This window comes from Peromyscus californicus, unplaced genomic scaffold (assembly GCF_007827085.1).
Source record: "Peromyscus californicus insignis strain IS unplaced genomic scaffold, ASM782708v3 Scaffold_5__1_contigs__length_169319896, whole genome shotgun sequence".
Lineage (NCBI taxonomy): Eukaryota > Metazoa > Chordata > Mammalia > Rodentia > Cricetidae > Peromyscus > Peromyscus californicus.
The window spans coordinates 104,762,300-104,786,584 of record NW_026294573.1 but is presented as its reverse complement, the minus strand read 5'-3'; the positions used below and the strand labels follow the sequence as shown (position 1 = coordinate 104,786,584).

The following is a 24,285-nucleotide window of genomic DNA, read 5'->3' as shown; positions in this document are numbered from 1 at the left end:
CAACACAGAGATAAACTGAACATTTTTAAAGGAAAAGCTAGGTCGCTCATTTCTTACGGGAATTCAAGCCTGATCTATACTTTTAGTGTACCTTAAACAAGAGCCCTTCCTTCTCGGCACAGGTCCCTCTACCCACAGGAGTTCTGTAGAAAGCTATCCCATCAAAATGAAAGGCAGACTTGAGCACCTAGACCATAGGAAGAGCATTTCCTACTTTATCACATTCAGCAAGGAAAACAAAAGAAAAGACAAGCGGCACTCGGCTCATAGGTACAGAGTATATTTGGAGAACACCATGCCTCACTTGCACGGCGGTGGAAATGATGGCTGACAGCCTTAGCTGGGGAAGGTGCAGAGCGTTGGGAATCTACAAATTCTGGTGGCTTGAAATGGTTGTCCTGTCTGTGCTAACCAGTGCCTTCTGCTGAGGTGAGAGGAGATCTGACGGTGGTTTCCTAGCTGGGTGATACAAATCAATGGTGGACAATTTTTGAAGCAGCTGTGGAAGTAACCATGAGGCCCAGGGTTGGTTGGGCTGACGTGGGTTTCGCTGGAGCTGTGCAGGCACTGTAGGAATCGAGGAAAGTCAAATGTTCTTCTTGGCACCGAGAGGCTTGGCTTTTGGGTCTTTTGCAGTCTTCTCTGCGTTGGCTCTGACGGGAGTTTGACTCTTCTCTGGCTCCTTAATCTTGGGTTTGGCCTCTGTTTCAGTCTTAGACAGGACAAAGGGTTCCTCCAGCCTGTTGCATTTCACCTCAGGGTTGACCCAGTGTGAAAAGAACGTCATCTTATTTTCCGCATCAGCTTCTGGGGGTGCTGGAAAGGTGGAACTCCAGTGAGTATCGTCTCCCCCATCAGACCCTCCAACTCTCAGCCCTACCAAGTTTCACCCCTGCAACATGGCCTGAAAGAATTCCACCTTGAAATTTTTCTATTTAAAAAATGAAGCCCCTTTGAATATTGGACTCGAAAATACTGGGCCATCAGATGTTGGCCCAATAAGTTGGCATTTTAAGGTCTGGCCTTGTAAGAGCTGGGTACCCTAGGCTGAGCATTCCCAAGAACCTTTGGGTGAGATAATTTGGTTTGCCCTAAGAGCTATGCGGATCATTTCAATCTGCCCCAGGGAATCCTGAAGGATGCTCTGGGAGCCAGTGAAGGAACTGGTGAAAGGGTCAGCATGGAACTGAAAGCCTAGTGGATAGAGATGCTAGCTCTCCCCTCATAGTCTTACCAGTCCCTCCTCACTGAAGGCAACTTGCTTAAACTAAAATTCTACTTGAGAAAGGTCCTAAAGGGGCAACCAGAAGCCAAGCAGCCCTGGGGTGGTTCTTAGAAATCCTCTACTGGCCCATGAGCCTCAGCAAAGTGTCTATTTGTGCTCTGTGATTCTTGGCAGATTTGGATTCTACTGGGTCCTCTGTTTTCCCTGCTTAGGTAAGGACTGGGCTTCACTCTGGTCTAAGGGGTCCAGGGGACCTTCGGGTTGGATTATTCACTGTGGCCCCCAGCTATACACAAAGAACCTGGGTCTCCAGTGTGTCCCAACTGGACTCTGAGATGTCAGCGGCTCAGTGGGCAGGACCTAGGGCATCTGCTCAGTCCAGGGTGCCCTTGGCTCTGCTCTACTGCCTTTAGTTCAGCTCAAAATTCTTCTTTCAAGCAGACCCACTCTAGGGACGTGGGGATCCTGGTGGGATAGGAGTCTTGGATCGGTGTTTTCCTTTGCTTGTTTAGATTCCCAAAGGTCTCCTGTGTGGAGATACTCTTTGGCCAAAAAGTGCTCCCTGTCCTCCCGTCTGAATGGGACTTTTCCAAATTTATTACTAGGAATTTCTTTTTGAGGTAGAAATTTAGTTTGGGAATGATAAGTGCTTTGCTTAACAGGAACGTGTCCTCAGTTATACTTTAGCCTGGAATACATCTCTGCATATGGTGTACTGGCACTTTGAACACATGACCGGGATTTAGTATGCCACTATTAAGGTAAGACTGAATCAAAGATTCTAATGGGCTCAGGCCTCATCTCTGTGATTGTGTATTGGCTAGGATTGCCATGGTAATAGCCCAGAGAGAGCCACAAAACAGCAGGCAGCCCTGGCAGGAAAGCAAGCTTGGGCAGCCTAGAGCCAGCAGTAACAACATCTGGCGGAGTCTCCTGCTGCTGGTCAAGACCTGTCAGTGTTCAGCAGTCTGATCTAAGTAGGGCGCTGACTACTATCTATGTGTCTCAGACTTGTTTTCCAGGGAAGAGCAGAACCAAGTCCCTGTTGGAGCTCCTGGAATACTGTAGACAGTGCTTTTCAGTCTCAGAAATTATGGAGGCGGGGATGGTGCCCTTGCAGATCTTCCTACGTGTAATCTGTGGGCTCTGCCACAATGTTTTGGTCTAATCAGCCAACTACTGATTGGCCCTATTGCTGCAATAGGTCAGTATAGGTCATCATTCTAAAAGGCTGCTAGAGTTCTGGCTGAAAAAAACTCGCCAAAGATTGGGTTTGTGCTGCTTAGGGCAGGGGCTGCTGCTCAGCAGGGGCTAGAAGCAGCCGGATAGACTGCTGGATCTTTAGGGACCAGTTCCAGCAACAACAAGTCAGCCTGCTGTTTCAACCTCTGCTGGAGGTAGAGCTCCAGCAGGCACACTCCAGGACAAGGCTGCTCCCCTCTTAAGGTCAGAAAAGGCCTTCATCAGGGAGATCCCTGGATCTGATGAGACAGGTTCTAACACATCTCAGGGTTTATACATTATGTGACTCTCTGCATCTACAGAGCTCTCTGGATGAGTGGCAAGCCCCCCTGAGGCCACCACTGCCATATTCATGGGTGTCATAAGACTTCACACTTGGCCAGAACTGGGACCTTCTGGGTTTGTCAATGGAAATACCCAAGTTTGAGAATGTGGGGAAGAAGCTGGTAATAACTGAAGTGTAGAAAATTTTAGGCAATACAGAAATAAAGGAGTAACTGAATAAGAAAGGGCCATAATCGTCCTATTGTGGAAAGATCTCTAAAGGCAGACTCAAAACCCATTGTGCAGAAGATAAACTACAGAAAGAGACCTAGAGAAGGCCACTGGTGTTTCAGTGTGACCACACCCCCCAAACTCCTTCAAGGCCATGTATAAAGGCTATTGAAATAAAAGCTAAAAGAAGGAAAGAGTAGAACCCAGGCATGGAATAGAGTTGGAATCTACTCTGTAGTGGCCTTCTATGGGTGCTAGAGTCAAGAGGATGGTAGCCCATCCTTCAGTGGTTGTCAGTTGTTGGGTTTCTGGGCTTTGAAAATATGGGAAATGGGGGGCTGGAGAGATGGCTCAGCGGTTAAGAGCACTGACTGTTCTTCTAGAGGGCCTGAGTTCAATTCCAAGCAACTGCATGGTGGCTCACAACCATCTGTAATGAGATCTGGCGCCCTCTTCTGGCATGCAGGCAGAACAATGTGTACATAATAAATAAATAAATCTAAATATACATATATGGGAAATGGCCAGGAGGTGGTAGTGCACGCCTTTAATCCCAGCACTCAGGAGGCAGAGCCAGGCAGATCTCTGTGAGTTCGAGGCCAGCCTGGTCTGCAAAGTGAGATCTAGGACAGGCACCAAAACTACATGGAGAAACCCTGTCTTGGAAAAAAAAAAAAAAAAAAAAAGGAAGTGGCGAAGTGGTGTGTGCTACAAAACGCCCCCAGGAACTCCTCCACAGATCAAGGAAAACCTCAGTGTGAAAATGCATATTTCCCTAGACTCACAGGCACCTTGGGGCCTTTGGGACATAGGAACAGCCGGTGATGGGAATATGAGGTCATAGGGTATTATTTCAGGTTCAGGAAGCTCTGGGTCCTGGGAAAAAAGAAGAAATGTCGTACTCAAGGGCTGCTGACCTTGGTCCTTCAGGACAAACTTCTTGGTTCTCTTTCTCCTCTTTTGCTGGTTTGCAGGAACCCCGGGTTCTTCTACACTTGAAGAAGACAGAGAGCCTGCATCCCGGGACACGCTTGACCCTTGAGGTTCCTGCTTTTGCGGAGGATCCGGACAGTAATATTGCATGTTGGAATCACCAGTTGATGGGGCAGCTGACTGAGTGGAAGATTTCTGGTCTGTTGATTGTGATGGCGTGAGGCTGGATGCCTGTGAAACATCTCTGGAGTGTTGGGAACAGAGCTCTGGGCTCTTGTCAAGCTCCGCTTTCGAGGGAGGCAGGGCCTCCAGGCTAGGAAAGCTCTGTGAGGCTCTCAGTGAGACAGGAGAGGCCATTTTGTTTTCTATCCCCAGCAACTGCTGGATTTCCATGGCCATAGCATTGCAAATTGAGCAGGAAGGCTCTGAGCACAGGAGCCGCCGGACACTTCCTTCCTGAGGAAGCCAGCCCTGTCTGGGAAGGAAAATGGCAACTGTTAAAGACAGCATGGCACCTGCCTCCTCAGAAGTGGGTGAAGATTGCTTTTCTTCCTTCGCCCTACAAGTCCTGGGCCTATACCTCCTGATGTCTATCGCTCTGCTTTTCTTCCTGGGAAAACTTCAGTTGGGAAGGTCTGGGGTTGAGCTGAGAGTCTGGGGAAAGGTCTCAGACAACCTCTCAGAGGTACAGCCCTCAGAGAGGACTGGAAACTTGGGTCGGTTTTCTGCCAGCCTTATCGAGAAGCTGAACTAGAAGAAAAGAACCAGGCAGATAAGAGGTACCAAGTGATTAGCTGACAGGCACCACCAACGACACCACCACGTAAAGCCTGAATCAGTTATAGGGGCGGGTAGGGGCTGAGAAACTTGGTGCCTGGTAAACAGTATATCCAAACGGTGAGGAATGAGGTCCTCATTCTAAGAACTGTGGATGTCCCTGCTGCTGCCCCCAGTATCTATTAGGAATCAATCCCATTCTATAGAAGTCCTAAGGGAGAGTATAGATGATTGGCCGAGGGTATCCCAGAAACTGGCCTTATGAAAAGAAGCCTTCAGAGGAGATATGTGTGTCAGCAGAATTCAGCCAGACCCAGAGCTCCTCTACCCTAGAAAGGATGTAGCTGGAAAGAGATGGGACAGTAATGGCTTCTTTATGCCAAACCTATTCTCTTGAGTGAACCACTTGCCTCATGACAGAGCAATGCCAGCATGAGTTAACCCTGAAATGCAGAACCACTAGGACCCTGGAGTAAAATGGGTGGCTCTTCCCTCTTGAGACACGTATGAACCCTCTCTGCCCTGGTGGGCTTCTCAACTTGGACTGATACGCTCCATGGTGTCTGTCTGTCTGTCTGTCTGTCTGTCTGTCTGTCTCTCTCTCTCTCTCTCATCAACACCCCCATTCTCATCTTTTGCCCAGTCAAGCCAGGCTGGGAGTTGGAAGACCACAGAGACAAGAATTACCTTTTCATGATAGAGAGCAGCTTCTGCAGCTTCTCGGCTTCTTCCTTGGACGTTCTCTTAACTGAAGGAGGAGGACACAGGGTTAGACAGAATGGAAGGTTGAGGGGGTAACCTACAAGCTAAAGGCAGCTGCTGGTGGTAGTGCACACCTTTAACCCCAGCACTCAGGAGGCAGAGGCAGGTGGAACTCTGAGTTCAAGGCCAGCCTGCTCTACAGAGTGAGATTCAGGACAGCCAGGACTACACAACACAGTGAAACCCTGTCTTGAGAAACAAGAAGAAGAAGCTGAAGGCTTTTGAAGGACGGGTGACCCATAACCCCAAGAGTAAATGCTCTATGTACAACGATTTGCTGTACTGCCCTGCACCCAATTTCATTTGCTCTTCACAGCCATGCCATTAGTGCCCATTTTGTAGAGAACAAACATGGAGGTAACATGGCTTCCACAGGGCTTTAAAACTCACAAATGACAGAATTAAGGACATTGGCTCCACATCCTTGTACTTTATCTCGGGAAGGCCAGACAGAAGATGGAGTATGCCTTGTCTCTTTCCTGCCTACATAAGTCTTTAGTTGTCACTGATTAATATAGCCCAGTCTTCAAGGGTTGGAAACACCTGGCTTCTTGTGCCAGTCATGACGGAGGGTCGGGATCTGTGGAAACCTCACCCACAGAGGTAGGGAGTCAAAGAAACTGGGATTTACCTCTTGGTGTTCTGTCTCTAGGCCTTTGTTTGACTCTTCTGTAACACTTGAAAGAGAAAAACATTAAAATATGAAGTGGAGATACCAAATTTTTTCATGTCTAAAGTGAAACAAAATCCAGAATTGTCCCCTAATCTTTTTCTGTATTCCATCTTTACACTCCCCTACCTTCCCTTCCCAGCTCAGCACCCTTGTCCTTCTCTTCTTACTCCTGATTCAATTTGAGGGTCTTCCATATGCTATACCTTCCATCCCATTTCATGGACAAGTTCTGTGGTCCATGAGGCAAGAAGAAAGGTGGGACAGAGTAAATGATGGGCAAGACGAGTAACCAAAGGGCTTCAGCTATCAAAGGTCCTAAATGTCCACCAACCAAGGTAATCACTCAAATCAGAACTGATCTGGGCTCCAGTGAAGAAATCCTCATTTTAAAAACATCAAGGGGTAAGATAACCAAGAGATGGTGAGGGAATAAACTTCTGGTAAACAACATATTCAGGCCTGGTCATAGTATTTCCCTACCTTGTAACAGCTCTTGTTAGCTCCCAACCTTAATCCTTGATGGTTCCTTTTAATATGCCAAATAAATAATGCAATAATGAATAGAGATCCATAAGTATATAATGGGTATCCCACATCCCACAGAATAAAGGTAGGGCTCGACATCATTGGACTTCCTTAGTCATCCCTCTCCCAGGCTTCCAGAGTGTTAGAATTCAATGCCTCTGAATTCTAGAGTCCAACTCTTTGCCTCACAGAAGATAAACCTAGGCCACCAAACTACCTCACAAAGCCCTCCTGTTCCACAAAGCGGCCACAGAACTGCAAACCTTCATCTATCTTGGATAAAGTCATGTGGTGACTCATCATTGAGATAACGGTGTTGGTTGTCTATATAGGCTGCAGAGCCTGTGACAAAAGATGTCCCAGTCACAGGGGGCACATACTCCTTCATGCTTCCCTGCTCCCTGTACTGTGACAGCTCAGTTCTTTGTTAATTCCACAGTCTGGCAATTGTCTCCAGATAACTGAGTCTTTATGCACACTACATACATTTTAAACAAGACAGGCTAAGTCAGAGGAATCCATGAACAACACTGTCTGTACTGGAGAGATAACTAAAAATCATACAACAGGGTTGGGCAGGAATTATACTGTTAAATCTTAAAATCATCATTTTAATGTCACAGGCAATGACATAGTATTGAAAGGTTTCGGAAGAAGATCATGTAAAATAGGTCAGGAAAAAACAAAACAAAACAATAAAAACCTATCTGGCTGCTGTCCTTCTACATAGTTCTGAAAATTAAAGGACTTATGCTAGGCTGTGTAGTCTATCTTGAAATGGGTGGATGATATAAGCAGCACCTTTCATGGAAGCACGTGAATAAGACAACTTTGAAAGCTCCATCCAAGGCTCGATTCTTTACAGTTGTCTCTGCAGATCTTGCAGCACCTGGCTTATCCCTTTAGATAGCTTACTGGAAAGACTTTTATCAAGGGCTACAAACTTGGGAATCTTTGGTTGAAACCACCATGATTACAATATTGAATGAAACAGTGTTTATGAAAAATCTGAACACCCTTAGGCATAGCAAGATATCCCCTGTTCAACCCCAATACTTACCCTTCCTATGCCCACTGATTGACACATTAATGTCAACTTCATGGCCCTTAGTGACAGGACAGTATGTCTCCAACAACTTCCTTGTTGGATTAAGAGTGGTCTTGGTTCAAAGCGTCTGAAAAGGCTTTTTGGTCCTTACTTCAGCATCTAGCCCTCCATCAATCAGACATGGTAAGTATTTGATATGTGATCACCCTGAGTACCAAAAGGTAGATAGGTAGATAATAATTGCATTGCTTGCTTGTTCACAGGACATTTAAAAAGACTAGTTTCAAAGGCAAGACTAACTCATTTGAAGCAAGAGTCATCCTTTCCACGCACTGAGAAAGTATGAAACAGTGTTTACCAGGGACACTCTTGTTCTGGAAATTAACAGTGTTGATGACACTTACATTGGAATGCCTGTCATGCTTCTGAACGATCCTCTTAGAAATGAGTAAGGGATGGGCACAAAGCTCAGTGCAAGACTCTTTGTCCAGTAGGTGTAAAGCTTTGGCTTGATCCCCAGCACCAAATAATATAATAAGTAAATAAATACCAAGAAAAGTTGTTAAAATGGTGTTTATTTTATGCTAAGTATATCATAAGAAAATTTTAAAAATTGTGGTTATGAGGACTTTTTTTTAAACTAGTTACAAGGAAGAATATTCTGGAAATTATTTGATCAATGGATCAGTGAAAGTTTTCCTTAAATGTCTCTTATCTGCAAAACAAAATCAAGTTTTAAATGGAAGATTATTTAGGGAAGGTTTCCATGTGAATATGAGATGGGATTGAGCCATTTCAACATCTTTTATGAATTTGCAGATCTCAAAATGAGATAGGAATGATAGAATCTCTTCAAACCAAGAGTACTAAATGTCAGGTTAGCAAAAGCCAAGTGAAAAGCGATATGAAGGTTTGAGACTGGAATAACCCCACAGGCTCATATTTTGACTCTGGAAGGCTCTGGAGCCCTCAAGAGGGGTCTAGCTGGCAGAAGTGCTCCCCCAGGGCAGGCCTTTGCAGGTTAGAGATCTTGGTCAGTTCCCCTTCTCTACTTCTTGGCCCACCACCATGGGAACAGCCACTGCCTCGGGTTCCCACCGCCACAGGCTAAGCCACTCTGCCATGCTTCCCACTACGAAAATGGAAACTGTAAATAAGCCAAGATAAATCTCACCCTCTTGTCTGTCAGGTGTTTTGGCCCCAGTGACACACACTTCATATGATCAGCATGTCAATGCTTTAGCAGCAGGTCCACGTGCCTAAAAGTAGCAGATTTCTTTTACTGTTGAGAATCCCTACTCTGAAACTCAAGAGGTTCCAAAATCTGACTTTCTAAAAATTCTACATGATACCACACATGGAAAATTCCATATCTAATCTCACGTGACAGGTGCATTAAACAGCCTTGAATCTACATCTATGAGGTTTTGATGAAACTTAAGTGACTTCATGGTAGACTTATGTATGTGCAAATATATCTAAAAATCCAAAATACTTCTGATCTCAAACCCTTCAGATAGTCAATCTGTATAACTTTTTTTTTTTTTTGAGACAGGGTCTTAATATGTCACCCAAGCCAGTCTTGAACTCCTGGGTTCAAGAGATCCTCCTCAAGCTCCTAAATTCCAGGACTGCAGACACTCTCCTCCAGCACATCCCACGGTGTTTTAACACATTCCGTTGACAGGGTGTCTGCTGCCCTCTAGGCTACAATGGCAGGTCTTGGGCTTTACTTCCCGACTTCTTACCCAGGTAAAAATCAGCAAATTCTGTAACCCTTGCACCTGCTCCCACCAGGGCACCATCTACTGCACGGCTGACCCACAGTTGCTGTGAGCTCACCACGCCACCAGGACTTCCCGCCGCACACTCCTCTCCACTGACTCCCAGGGCGCTGCTCCTCTCTCTCTCAGGGCGGAGGAGCCGGTACCCCGTGCCAGGGAAAAATGTGTGTTTGCAGAGTACCCTCCAGCATAGATTTCTTTTCTAATTTGGTGCTTGTCGGCTGGAGAGCACAGTGGGATCAGAGTTCCTGAACAAAGGCGCCATCAAGCGGTGGACACTCTAGGCCATTTTCAGTCATGAGTGTATACATCATCACGTCTGTCCTGTCTCATATCTGAACAGGAAACAAGGTAGCTGAAGCCTATGACACGGCTCTGTGGACTCTGGGTGTCCACAGCACAGTAAAGGACCCTTACTCACTTGTTTCTAGGAAACGTGCGGAAGTCAGACTGTTTCCATTGTCGGGGGGGGCAGTGCCACAATTATCGTCATCAGATTTCTCCAGGAAGCTGTTCGTGGCTGTAAGCTCAGAGGTGCTGTGGGTCACATAGCCTTGTAAAGAAAACTGAGCAGACATACACATTGGGTGCCAGTGTTGCCTCCCAAGAAAGCCTTTGGAAAGATCTGACTGCTTCTCACATTCAGGAAACAGTGGTGACACCTGAGATGGTCTAAGGTTCTGGGGACAGAGATCCATGACCACTTTCTCACACGAACATCTTTGCTAATGCATTGCACACAATCCAGTACCCATTGAAATCGTAAGTCACCTTAAAACGAGAGAACCTCTGCAAAGGCACTAGAGGGCAGCACAAGCCCACCTAATAGTCCCAGTCCCGGGCAGGGGCCGCACTGAAGAGCCCTTACAAGGTCATCCACTCCAGTAGCTTCAATCTTCATCTTATGTCAGATCTCAGGGAGGCTGTAAAAATATTTTTATTCAGGTCTTACCTCAGACAAAATGAATCGGAATCTCTAGGGTGAGCACCGAGCAACTTATCATATTAAGTCAATATTAAAATTAAAATCTCCGGTATGCATGCAGGCTCCACAGCTATTGGTCTAAAGTTCGTGAGTTCCTTTGAGCTTGGTTCAGTTGTCTCCGTAGGTTTCCCCATCATGATCTTTTTTCTTTTTTTTCTTTTTTTTTCTTTTTTTTTTTTTTTTTTTTTTGGTTTTTCGAGACAGGGTTTCTCTGTGTAGCTTTGCGCCTTTCCTGGAACTCACTTGGTAGCCCAGGCTGGCCTCGAACTCACAGAGATCCTCCTGGCTCTGCCTCCCGAGTGCTGGGATTAAAGGCGGTGGCCCCATCATGATCTTGATCCCCCTTGCTCATAGAATCCCTCTTCCCTCTCTTCGACTGCACTCCCGAGCTCGGCCTGGTGCTTGGTTGCGGATCTTTGCATCTGCTTCCGAGGCCCTCTGCGTACAGGAGTCAGTTGTGTAGCTAGGTCTGTTTGAGGGCCCCTGGCAGCGGGATCAGGATCTATCCCTGGTGCAGGAGCTGGCTTTCCGGATCCCATTACCTATGGTTGGACACCTTGCTCAGTCTTGATGCAGGGGGGAGGGCCTTGGTCCTGCCTCAACTGAATGTACCAGGCTTTGCTGACTCCCCATGGGAGGACTTACCCTTTTTGAGGAGGGGTTGAGGGTTGGGTCAGAGTAGGGGGAGACTGAGGGGGAGCGGAAGGAGGGATGAGAGGGGGATCTGTGGTTGGTATGTAAAATATAAAAATATTACAAATAAAAATAAAATTAAAATCTTATGCAATAGATTTTATTTATACATATCTGATATGAACTGATCTCCAAAAGGGGGAAATTTCTAGACTCGGATGAAATTATGTCCTATCTTTGGTTGGTTTTTTTTTTTTTTTACTTCCTTTCTTTCTTTTGTTTGTTTGTTTTGTGACAAGTTTTCTATGTGCCCCTGGTGGTTCTGGAACTCACTCTGTAGACCAGGCTGGTCTCAAACTCAGAGAGATCTGCCTGATTCTGTCTCCCCAGTGCTGGGATTAAAGGTCCAGACCATCTCACCCAGCTTATGTCCTTATCTTCAAACTCAATTTTTTATTTAATATCGGGACATGGACTTATTGTGGACATCCTAGGAAACCCTAGAAACTTGGTTAAGAAACTTCAGTATGATGCACACCAGGCCAGGGAGCAGAGGTAGGCTGTGGGATCCTCATTAAGGGCAGAATCCTTCACAGTCTAGGAAGTTATAGGAAAATGGGGGGTGAGGGGTGGGGAGAAGGTACAAACTACCAATGTTGAGAATGAAAGAGGTGACGAATCCCAAATTCCAAAGATACTAAAAGGGTAATAAATTTGTAAAACATTTTAATGTCTATAAATTGACGGCTTCAATTAAATGGACTATTATGGCTTGAATACATTCCCTCAAAATACAAATATCAGAAAGTTAACCGACAAGGCAATAGTGTTAGGAAGATAAGCCGCTTTCAAAGCGATTGCAGAAGCACACCCTCTCTCTCCTGCTCTTCTGCCCCCTGGGGACACAGGCTCTACTCCTTTGCCCTCACAGCCGGGACACAGACTCTACTCTTTTGCCCTCCTGATTTCTGCCGTGTGAGGACCCAGTAAGAAATTTTCCATCAGAGCCTTGTGTTTTCAGCGTGGACCCCCCAGCTTACAACATTTCTATTCTTTATAATTTCACCAGTTTGTGGCTTTCTGTTTTAGGAGCACAAAAGTGGGTTAAGAGATTAACAACTTATTTTTTAAATACAGAGGATCAAACAGAAATAGATAACTTGAACAGTCTTCTATCTAGGTAAAGAAATCACATTTTTGCTTAAAATCTCATGGCCAAAAACTTACTGCTGTAAAGAAGGTTTCAGGCACGTATTTGTTCACTGGTGAATCCTACCAAATATTTAAGGAAGAAATAGCAAGAGGGCCGGAGAGATGGCTCAGCGGTTAAGAGCACTGACTGCTCGTCCAGAGGTCCTGAGTTCAATTCCCTGCACCCACATGGTGGCTCACAACCATCTGTAGTGAGATCTGGCACCCTCTTCTGTATACATAATAAATAAATAATTAAAAAAAAAGAAATAACATGAGTTCTATACAAATTCTTTCCAAACACATACAGAGAGATACAAATCTAAATATAGATTTCATATATGAGAGAAAACACGCAGCATTTATCTTTCTGGGTCTGGCGTATTCCTTTTAACATGATTTCTACTTCTATTTCATTGGAATTTTATTTTATTTATGGATGAAAATGGAACAAATTTTCTTTGGCCACATGTCTGTTGATGGGCATCTACACTAGTTCCATTGTTTAGCTATTGCTGAAAATGCAGCAGCAAAGAGAGATGTGCGAACATCTCTGGGATAGGACTTGGCGGTTTGGGGCATATTCCAGGTGTGGGACAGCAGGATCCTATGCAGACCTAAGGCTAGCTTGTCAACAGTTCTTTTCAGTGCTGCCCCCGAAGTTCTGACCAGTTCGACCAGGCAAGAAAGAAGCAGAAGGCAAGCATCAGAAAGAAAGACACAAAACTGACCTAATTTGCAAATAGCATGTATAGACAACATACATGCTCGCTCGCGCTCTCTCTCTCTCTCTCTCTCTCTCTCTCTCTCTCTCTCTCTCTCTCTTTTTAAGCTACCAGGAGCAAATGAATTTTAAAAAGTTGAAGGATACAAGATCACTGTACAAAAATCAACTGTATTTTCATGTACTTGAAATAATTAGAAATTGAATTTTGTTTTTTGTTTTTTTTGAAATAGGGTCTCTCTATTTAGCCCTGGCTGCCCTAGAACTCGCTGTATAGACCAGGCTGGCCTCAAACTCACAGAGATCTGCCCGCCTCTAACTCCTGAGTGCTGGGATTAAAGACATGTGCCATCATGCCTGGCAGAAATTGAAAAAAAAATTAAATGTCATTTACATTTGCACCAAAATTAAGACAGAGTTAAATCTAACAAAAACTGTAAAAGACTTTCACAATGAAAGCTACAAAATCATTCTTGAAGAGTTTAAAGACATCCACAAAAAGATAAACTCACATTGTTCATGGGTCACAAGACCTAACATAGTTCCTCAAATTATCTAGACTCCAGGAAATCCCCAACAAAATCCCAGCAGTCCCTTTTGCATGAATTGATCACCTGACTCTAAAATTCAGGGTAATACCAAGACCCTAAAACAGTAAAATCTACTGTGAAAAAGACTGAAGTTCGAGTCTGGTTTCAAGACTGAAACAAAACTCTGTGGTACTGACATGAAAACTGACCACAGATCTGTGGAACTGAGACAAAATGGCCTAACTCCCTAGATGGCAGGCAGGTTAAGCATTGCTAAATACCGTTAAGTACTGTTGAATGCGGTTGTGAAGGCTTGTTTTGTGTAGAGATCTCATAAGCACTGTAAGCACCCTACAATGTTTTCTCTGTGAATGAGTGAAGCTCCTGGGAGAGGATCATTCTGGCTTTTAAATGACAGCAGAAAGAATTTTTCCCCAGTCCAGCAGCCTGGAATAGGGAATGGGCAGTAAGCAGGCCATTCTCTGGAGAACAGCCGCATGGCTGCCCAGCTGTTCTGGGCACTTTCTGGTACCTGGCTGCAAAGACCACTGCACCTGAAGCTGCAAGTTCTGATACAGAAGACCTCGCTTCAGTCACAGCTGTTGTAGACTGCTGGCATCGGGCCTTGACATGCAATGTTCCAAATAAGACAAGACTTGACGGATCTCAGACGCCTCTCGAACTAGTCCCATCAAAGTGGGAGAAAAGGTACTCCCCCAGTAACCCAGCAAGAAGCCAGTGATGAGTTTGTATTGTGTAGCAGTTTCCACTGAGGTTAAACCTCTCAAGAGGAGGTGAAATACGCAGGGAAGCTCCTTAAGACAGGAAATGAGCAGCTCAAAATAGCTTCAGGAAGTTCCTGAAACTGACCAGAGTCACAAGGATCGTCCTCTCCAAGAATATATATATATACTTATAAGCAGTAAAGACTTCCTAAAGTCACTCTCAGACAAGCCCAGCCACCTAGAAGAAGCAGAGACCGACTGAGCTGCCTGGAAGAGGCTCAGACCACCTGAGGCACCGGGAAGGGACACTCTAACTGGTTGAGCTACCTGCAGGCTGTGCAGCATGTTCCAGGTCTCCCAGCTTTTGTGAGCTGCCGCCTGTATTAGTGTGGGCTTTGGTGATGCAGTTGTCTTTGAGTCGTTTCTACTCCTATAAACCCCTCACCCGCATTCCTGTAAGTCACCCCAATAAAACTCATTGGTTCACCAAGTTAGACTTTGGTGGGATCCATGCTTTTGTCTGTCATAGGCTCCCTATATAGGGTGAGTAGGCATTCAGTGTGTGTGTGTGTGTGTGTGTGTGTGTGTGTGTGTGTGTGTGTGTGTGTGTGTGTGTGTGTGTGTTGCATCTTCTCAGAAAAGTCTGTCACACAACAGTGTGATTCGGGACTTATAATTGATTCTTATGCAGGGCCTGTGTGGTCCCTACCCAGGGTTTTCTGGTTGGTAGAACTGGAGTCTGTGCTGTGATTATCACAAATACAATCCTTTGTCTATAGGTCACATCCATACCACCTGCCCCGCCTGGATACATAAACAGGTGGTCCCACGCACTTATTCAATCGGCTTGTAGACACCAACTTGTGCTACCCATGGTGTCGCAACATTAGGCCCCCCAAAGTTTCTCCACCAAGTCTTCTCTTGCCTGTTTCAGTCTTCATTGTGGGTAGGGCAGGCTGAGTTGGGGACATGGGGACGGCGGCAGCCACAGCGGCAGCAGTGTGCAAGGCGTGTGGAGAATGAAAAGAACAGCAGTATCAAGACCAGAAGCTCTTCCCCAACTGGGTTTCACACAACACATGGAGCATGCTAAGGAAGAACTTGCAGTATACACCTGTGGGAGAGATGGGTGTATGTGGATGGCCTATAAAGGGTCGTGCAATTCACAACCCAGCACTTTGGGAAAACATGCTCATCCCTCAGCTCACTAGCCAACTCCGATTCTCGCGCATTCTTTCCCTTTCTTAACAAACTGCCTCTGTTTCTGTTTCAACCCATGGGCCCTAGGACACAAGAGTCTGTATACAGTCTCAAACTCACGCTTGTGACAGCAGTGACAAGAAGGTGCAGGAAGAGTTCCAGAGAGTTCCTTGGGGCACAGACTACAATCAATGGTGGAAGTATTGGAGAAAGTTGTGATTAGCCCAAGAGGGCCTGTCACTGGAAGAGTTCCAGGGAGCTACAAATCCTTGGGGTCAAAGGTCTAGACGCCTAAGTTCTAAGAAGTACAATACCACTGACTGTAAGTGCTAAAACTCAAGAAGTGTGACCCTAACTGTAGCTGAGAGCACACCAGTGCTGACTGTTGCTACTGTTAACTGCGCTAAGAGGATTAAGTTAGCTGCCAAGTGCCAAGCCCTGGGCAATCAAAGCCCACAGACATAAGCCGAGCACCTACATCCATAAGTCTTTGGCCTCTAGAACCTGGATCTGAAATCCCCTAGTTCTCAGGGGTTAATACTGTAAGTCTGAGCGAGCCAGCCCAGTCCAGAAGCCTTTGGCACTCAAGGGCCTAAGCCAGACAACACTTGAAGAGCTAGTCCTTGAATGCTCATGATTTTTATCTGAGTAAAGCAAAAGGGACCCCAGTCAGCCACGTGCAAACAGAACAAAACAGGGAATCCATAGATGGAGCCACACATAACAGACAAATGATTCTTGACAATAATGCCAAAGCAATTCAGTGGCAAAGGAGAATCTTTTCAATAAATGACTTTGGAGTGATTGATATCAGTATGTAAAAGCAATTTGTTTCAATTGATTTCTCTCACTATATAAAAATATGGCAAAAGAATGAACCAAGAATACAATGATATAAATGTACTTAATGCTATTGCACTATACAGTTAAAATGATTAAAATAGTGAATTTTATATAATACCTATTTTATCATAATAAAAAATTTGGTAGACATTTGATGTGGGAGGAACATATTTGTGGGTGTTCTTACGGTTACATAATATAGCAGAAAAAGTCAGTATTTACAGTTCTTCACAAATATTCTTGTTGTTTTTTTGTGTCTACATAGTTTATTCTTAGGACATATAGGATATTTCCCCTTTTTTTAAACCAGCATTAAATATTTAAATAGAGAAGTCTTTACAAATGCCATTTAAGAGTAAGACATGTAGTCTCAATCTCTTGTGGAATTATTCATTTAATGTCATCTATATTTATATCAAGATTTTGTATTACTAATAGATTAGAAAAAATCAACATTTGTCAGTATAAAAGGATTCTGTTAGGTTCAGTGCTCCTAATAAATGGACAAAAATTTTAAGAATTAAGGAACTGAATATATAACCTAAAATGAAAATTTTCAGGAGAAAACCTTTGTGATCTTGGATTATGCAAATTTTTTTCATATTTTACACCAAAAGTATGATCCATAGAATGACAAATTAACAAGTTTTGTTTCTTCAGAACTATAATCTGATCAGGTGTGGTGATGGGCATCTGTACTACCAGGTTGAGGTAAATAAACCATGAGTTCAAGAGCCAGCTTGGAATACATAGTGTCTTCTAAGCTCACCTGAATGACCTGCTTAGGGTTTCTGTTGTTATAATAAAACACTAGACCAAAAGCAAGTTAGGGAGCAAAGAGTTTATTTGGCTTACACTTCCACGTTATAGTCCATCATTGAAGGAACTCAAACAGGGCAGGAACCTTGAAGCAGGAGCTGGTGCAGAGGCTATTTCCATGTGCTGCTTACTGGTTTGCTCAGCCTGCTTTCTTACAGAATCCAGGACCACCAGCCCACGGATGGCACCACCCACAGTGGGCTGGGCCCTCCTACATCAATCACTAATTAAGAAAATGCACTACATCTAGATCTTATGGAGGAATTTCCTCAGTTGAGGTTCCCTCCTTTGTAGACGACTCTAGCTTGTGTCAAGTTGACATAAAACTAGCTATTGAACTAAAGAGAAAAAAAAACACTAAAAACTTCAACATCAGACTTTGAACATTATAATGAATTAATGGATATAGCCATTAAAAGTCAAATATCACTAATGTTATATATATGTGTGTGTGTGTATGTATATATATATGTACATATATATATTCAGGTAATAGCATATTCTGAAGAAAGTATTTAATACCACTTATAAAGTATTATTGCTAAAAGGAATTTAACTTAAATCTCTTCAAGTCCTTGGATCTAACTACCATTTTGGGGGAGGAAAAGTAGAGGGAAAACAGACATGCCCAAACCACAGGGATGCAATTAGTAAAACCAAGACCGTAGTCAAATGACCTAGTTTCTTTAAGATTAAGGGGGAAATGAGATCAATTGAGCAGAACCTATGTATTAATAGGTATTTACAGGGGCGGGTGGAGGATTAACCGAAATGAAGAATGCATGAAAGAGCCATATGGAAGCCTGTTTTCTAAGCTAATTTTAAAACATACTTTTTTGGAAAAAGAGTTTGAAGGGAGGTACTTGCATGGTTGGATAACAGCGCTCAGAAGCCATAGGTTATTAAACAAAATCCCCAGTGTCAGATGTGGCACCTCCTTTTGAATTGCTGGTCAAAGAAGACTCAGAAGCCCCCCCCCCCGCAAGAAAAAAAAAATACAGGGTATTGTCATTGCTCCTGGTTGCCCACCAGAACTAGATGACAGGACACTGAGTAAGCAAAAAGAAAATAAAATCCAGATGACTGGAAGCAGTGATGTGACACACTGTCTTCTGGACGTGTCATGGCTGGGCACGCCATGAAGTCACAACAGCAGTGGCTACCTGCACAAGACCGTCCCAAGATCGTCCCAAGACCATCGCATCATAGATGAGGGAGGGGCTCGTGAGGACCCACCCCTCCCTGAGAAGCCCCAGGCAGTTAATGGAATGGAAGAGCTGTATTCCTCCGTGGTTTAGCCATCAATAACTTGCCTTTGCCCGAAGAAATAATCTGCCACCCATGCTCATGCAGACAACCCTAATGAAATGCCACACATGCACCAAAGCATGAGAAGAGGAGAGGGACACATGGGTAGAAAGAAAGGGTCTGATGGAAGAGGGACAGAAATAAGAGAGGATAACGGGGAATGGAATATGATCAAAGTACATTAAACGTATGTATATATGTACACACACGATTGTGAAAGAATAAATAAGTCAATGAACATTGGACATTTAATATTAAGAAATTATTATAAGCCAAGCATGGTGTTATACTCCTGGAATCCTAGTACTTGGGAGGTGGAAACTGGAAAATCAGACATTCGAAGGCATCCTCGGCTATATAGTAAATCCGAATCCACCCTGGGCCACATGAGAGCCTGTCTCAAAAAAGAGAGAGACTGAAACCTCCCAGGTTTAACCATGGCAGCTTAGTCACTTTAGGTGCATGTTTCCCAACCAGGCAGAGTGATAAATGCTTTTAAACTTGGTACTTGGAAGGCACAGGCAGGCAGATATCTATGTGTGCAAGGCCAGCCTGTTCTACATAGTGAGTTCCAGGTCACTCAAGGCTATATAGTGAGACCTCATTTAAAAAAAAAAAAAGTATGACTTCTGATCTACACTGAAATATTTGCTGTTATAGCTGATAGGATTTGCCTTAAATTACTTGAGTGGGAGTATAAAAGACAAAGGATTTGACAGAAGGGTTGAGCATTGAAGTTAGGAGACAGGCATGTAAAGGTATGTTATCCTGTTAAGAACTGTAGCACGTTTATCCCAGCAACAGAAAGGCTGATGCAGGAGGATCATGAGTTCAAGGCCAGCCTGGGCTACATAGCAAGACCCAATTTCAAAAGAAAAAAAGCAGCCTTATTTCTGTCTTAGAAACACATCGCTGTGGTGACTCCCTGCAGTCAGGGAAAAATGACCAGAGTGAGGTAAGAATGGAACTCGACTCAGCCCAATTTTACTGTAACTGGTGCAGGACCAGGACTCCTAGAGTCTGGCCCAGATCATTTGACCATATTTAAGCACAGAACAATTTTGGGGGAAAGTATTCAGATAACAATTAACTCAGCCCTCTGAGTACAACAAAGCTTAAGACATGTGTACATTGAAGCTCTTTGCAAAGTCCACACAGCTCCATCTAGATGGATTCTTGTTGACTTAGAAACAATGCTCAAGGATCTGGGGAGATTGACCGAGATAAACTTAATGCCGGTGGTGTCAGAATTGGCCTGGCCCTAAAATAACATAAAAGTCAATTGGGCTGTTGTAAGGCACAAATGATATCTCTCATAAGGACGGGTTTTATGGCCTAAATGCTCAAGATTTAGAGGAAAGGGTCTGAGATAAGTAAATTCTGGGAGATAGGGACAGCACTTGTCCTATTAGACAGTGAAGGATCTCCAGGTTGTTAAATTCCATCATCCCTGGCGATCCAGGAAGAGCAGCTAAGCACTTCATTCCACTGAAGAGGTGAGCCGTGTGCTGTAACTTTCCTGGCTTCTCCGGTGCTCATCTGTGTACACAAGGCCTTTTTGCCCTCTACACGTTACTATGATTACAAAAATTCTAAGTATCATTCTTATATAAAGCATGTTATTTGTATTAAATACTACTGAGTTGCCCATTCAACCATAGAAAATACATTTCCATCTGCCCTGACTACTACTACATCTCAAATAAATTTTGAAAATGATATTTGATTCATGATTTTTACATTTCAGGGTCTACATACCCTCCCATTGAAACAAATGCTTCTACACATTTTGAAATTTGATTACTACTTGTGAAAGATTTCAGTTAAAAGCAAAAGAGCTTTTCTGTGAAGGGGCTGAGTAAGGATTGGTGGGAAAGCTCCACAGAAGTTAAAGCAGCCCTGTGGATGGGATCCATAAAAGCCCTTCTGTGGAAGGTGTGTGTGAGAGACTGTCTCTGACAATGATCAGTTCTGGACCATGAACTATAAACAGAGGTTGAAGAATCTAGAAACATAGAATACCGCTAGTCACGTGACACATGAAGAAACTGAACCACCAAGAAATAAAGTCACCAGCCCACAGGAACACAGAAATATGGTGACGATAAAAAGGGCAGTTTTCAACTCATTAACCTTTGGCCTCTAACTATCTGATAGTACAGAATATTCACATGCCCAGTGGATTTACTCACTGTTCCTTTGAGTCAGGGGCCTCCCTATGAAACCCTGGCTGCTGGCCTGGAACTCCCTATGTAGATTAAGCTATTCTCAAAGTTGTGATATGACATGAGTTGTGATGTCTAGCTACACAGCAGATTTTTAAATATATATATATATATATATATATATATATATAGTATTTGAAAAGAAAATATAATTATATCATTTTCCCCTCCCTTTCAGCCCTCCAAACCTCCCTATGTACCCCCGCCTTGCTCTCTCTCAAATCCATGGCCTCTATTTCTTTAATTGTTGTTGTTGTTGGTGGTGGTGGTGGGGGGGGGGGTGAGTGGGTGTGTGTTCTTAAATATATAAGTACAACCTGCTCTGTCTGTATAATGTTACTTGTATGTTTAAGATCTCAGGGCTGACTACTTGGTATTGGATACCAGTTTGGTACCCTTCCCTGGGAGGAAAGACTACTTCTGCCTCTCTCGTCACTCCTTAGTTGCCTGTAGCTCTTTGGCTAGAGTGGAGGCTCTGGGAAATTTCCCCCTTCCATTTTAGCATGTCTATTTGTGACATCCTTGTTCAGGCGGCTGTGATGAGGAGTCTTCATTGGGTGTGGCTTCTCTGACACTTCTAGGAGACACAATCTCACATCAAACTTCCTGTCCCTCTGTCTCTTACACTCTGCCCCCTCTCCTTCTATGATCCCCAGTTAGGTTCAGGAGTTGTGATGTAGATGGACGAGCTGGGGCTGGGTACCACATGGTCTCTTGTTCTCTGCATCCTGATCAGTTGTGGTTTTCTGTAGTGGTCTCTGTCTATTGCAAGAAGACATTTCTTTGTTGAGGGGTGAGATCTACACTTATCTGTAAGTATAAGGATAAATATTTATAACGTAAGTTAAGAATTATACTGGTGTGAAGAAGTTCCCGATCCTTAGTAAAAGACCCTAGACTCAATCCAATTATAATTAAATGATGCATTGATTGCAAGCAGGACAACAATCTCTGAGTCAAACTTGAGATTGTCATGAAAAAGAGGAGCAAGGGAAGGGTTTGTTTTATTTACTTATTTATTTAGGTTTTTTCAAGACAGGTTTTCTCTGTGTAGCCCTGGCTGTCCTGGAACTCAACTCTGTAGACCAGGCTGGCCTTGAACTCAGAGATTTGCCTGCCTCTCTGCCTCCCAAGTGCTAAGACTAAAAGTATGTGCCACTACACCCAGCAAGGGAAGGATTTTTAAAGGCAAAATCCACAAGAAGACTTTGAATATCTATACAAGCAAGCCAAGAATCAGTTTGCTCTGCCAAGATTAGGTAGTCAAGGTGATCTGAATGTCTGCATAAGCAGGTTACAGAAGCCAAAAGCAGTTTGTCATAACATAACAAATAGATGGTCACGGTTGTACATTTCTGGGGGAGAGGTCACTGAGTCCTCAGGTTACTGGGAACTTATCCTCCAGGGGACCAGAGCCAGAGACAAATGGCTAGTGAGTATCAAGATGGATGCCTAACATAAAATGGAGAAGGTGTTTTTTGGGTCATCACACTGGTTTAGTATAGAGATGGCTGTAGATTCTTCTCAAAGACTTCCAGTACCAGGCATGGATTCTCTCTTGTTGAGATGGTTGTAAGCTCAACTAGAGCAGATCTTAAGTCCAATTAAAGAGCTGCTGGTTACTGCCAAGGTATGCATGCCACTACTACACCCTCAGGATATTAGTGTGTTGTTATTGTTGTTGTTGCTTTGAGAGAGAGAGAAAAAAGAACCATCTTAATAGAGTCTGAAATAGGAAACCAAAGAGGAAGGCTGGACCCAAAAACCTACAGTATCCTACGGGTGCATACCTGGTCTTCAAACTAAGTGCACGCCTCAGGTATTAACAGCCCAATGATCGTAGAACTGACACATCCATGCTTCTGACTTGATTGTGAGTTCATCAATCACCTTCTGTAACTAGACCTACAAGAAGAGAGTGCCGTGACCACCAGCGTGGCAGCATGCCAGGTCCCTGGAGGTGGACGAGGTTTCCCACTGTAAACTAGGATATTAGCATTCTCATGTATCCTTCCAGCTCATTGCAGTTTAATTTCAATGGCTCCATCCCAAAGAAACCACTTGGCTCAAAACTCATCAACAAAGCAGAGGAACGCTGACGCCTGGTCCTCCCCACCAACTGTGCTTCCCACTTCTCACCCTGCTGGCCAGATGCAGAGGCAGGGAGACAATTCTGAGAGTCAGGGCTGCGATGACCACAACCCCCAACCTTCTAACAAAAGAACGTGAATGCCACTATTTCTCCTCTAAGCTGATCTCTTCTCAGTGTTCTCCCTCTGAGATGAAAGCATTACCCACTAAAGCTTTTTGACTATAGCATTGTGGAGGATATAAATTAAATCTGTCTTGCTAACTTAAGTATTACATGTGAGCCATGGTAGCACACATCTCAATCCTAGCACTTGAGTGTTCAAGGTCAGCCTGACCCTACCTTGTTCCAGGCCAAACAAGGCTACACAGTGAGACCTTGTGTCAAAAATATAAATCAAAAATCATATGTTTTGAAGCTGTTGAGATAGCTCAGTCAGTACCCATAGCTCTTCAGAACCTATGTTTTAAAAAAAAAATCAGGTGTAGTGGTGTACTCCGGAAGTCCCAGTACCGGGAAGACAGAGACGGAAGGATCCCTGGAGCTCACTAGCTAGCCAGCCCAGCCCACTTGGCAAGTTCCAGGGCAGAGACTTGTTTAATGAATGATGCACTGGGAATGATACTTGATGTTGTCCTCTAACCTCTATGTGCATGGACACACATGTGCATGGGTACCAGGACGTGTGTACCCCCACACAGAGTTACACGTTTTCTGAATAGTAGGAAGTACTAGGTATCCATCCATACCATAGTAATCAAAGTATCTGAGGTGTGCCTGGAAGATGAGCTGCTATATAGATCTCCAATAAAGAAGAGAGGGATTGTTTTGGGCTGAAGCAGTCTGGGAAAGCTCCCTGTAGACGAGGGTATTTAAGCCAGTGCTTGGAGAAGAGAGGTTTTTTTTTTTTTTTCCTGTGAGTGATTTGAATGTGGGAATCAGCATACGTAACCTGCTGAAATCTCTGCAATGCTATGTGGGGCTAACAGGAGGATTCCATAGCTTTGAGAGCGTTTTATTTTATATAAAGATAATCTGAACTCAGTGAATTTGGGATTTCATTTTGTCTCTGTGTGGAAACTGGGTTTGTGGATGTCTCCCTGTGGGTATATTTTTTCTGCATCACATGAGCAGAAACTGTGGAGATGGGTCTTCTGAACCTGACCATATGTGTTTCTAGGTATAGACATCTGTGTGGGAGCATTTCTCCACAGAATTTTTGGTCTTTGTGGGTGTGTGCACATGCAGTCCTAAGAGGATGAGAAGAAAAGAGAAAGGGGAATAGAGGCATGTAGAAAGAAAGAAGGGACTGAGGTTTGTTGAGGGGGCCCCTGCTCAGAAGCCTTGGGGCTTCACACATTACACTTCATGTAATCAATAACCGAAAAAGAGTCTACCACAGTGACATGTGCTTGAAACCCAAGAGCTGGGGAGGTGGAGATGGGCAGATTCCTGCAACTCACTGGCCGGCCAGCCTAACCCAGTTGGCAAGTTCTAGGCCAGTGAGAGACGTGGTCTCAAGTAAAAAAAAAATAATTTTTTTTAATTA

At 44.1% G+C, this 24,285-nt stretch overlaps 1 protein-coding gene across 3 annotated transcripts; it reads right to left on the bottom strand.

Moving 5' to 3' along the window:
* Window positions 1-264: 264 nt before the first annotated feature.
* Spata31f3 (SPATA31 subfamily F member 3) lies at window positions 265-22,547 on the bottom strand. Of its 3 annotated transcripts, XM_052716946.1 has the most exons (6): window positions 8,855-8,940; window positions 7,693-7,887; window positions 6,066-6,111; window positions 5,360-5,420; window positions 3,880-4,370; window positions 265-816 (listed from the first exon to the last, which is right to left on the bottom strand). In XM_052716946.1, exons 2-6 carry the CDS (start codon window positions 7,732-7,734, stop codon window positions 587-589), a joined length of 870 nt encoding a protein of 289 aa, XP_052572906.1. In that variant the 5' UTR covers window positions 7,735-7,887; window positions 8,855-8,940; the 3' UTR covers window positions 265-586. The 3 variants fall into 3 exon arrangements, with proteins under 3 accessions (XP_052572906.1, XP_052572907.1, XP_052572905.1); XM_052716947.1 differs by lacking the exons at window positions 7,693-7,887; window positions 8,855-8,940 and adding an exon at window positions 22,438-22,547; XM_052716945.1 differs by lacking the exons at window positions 7,693-7,887; window positions 8,855-8,940 and adding an exon at window positions 6,588-6,731 and having other exon boundaries at window positions 5,360-5,413; window positions 6,056-6,111.
* Between the last annotated feature and the right edge of the window lie 1,738 nt (window positions 22,548-24,285).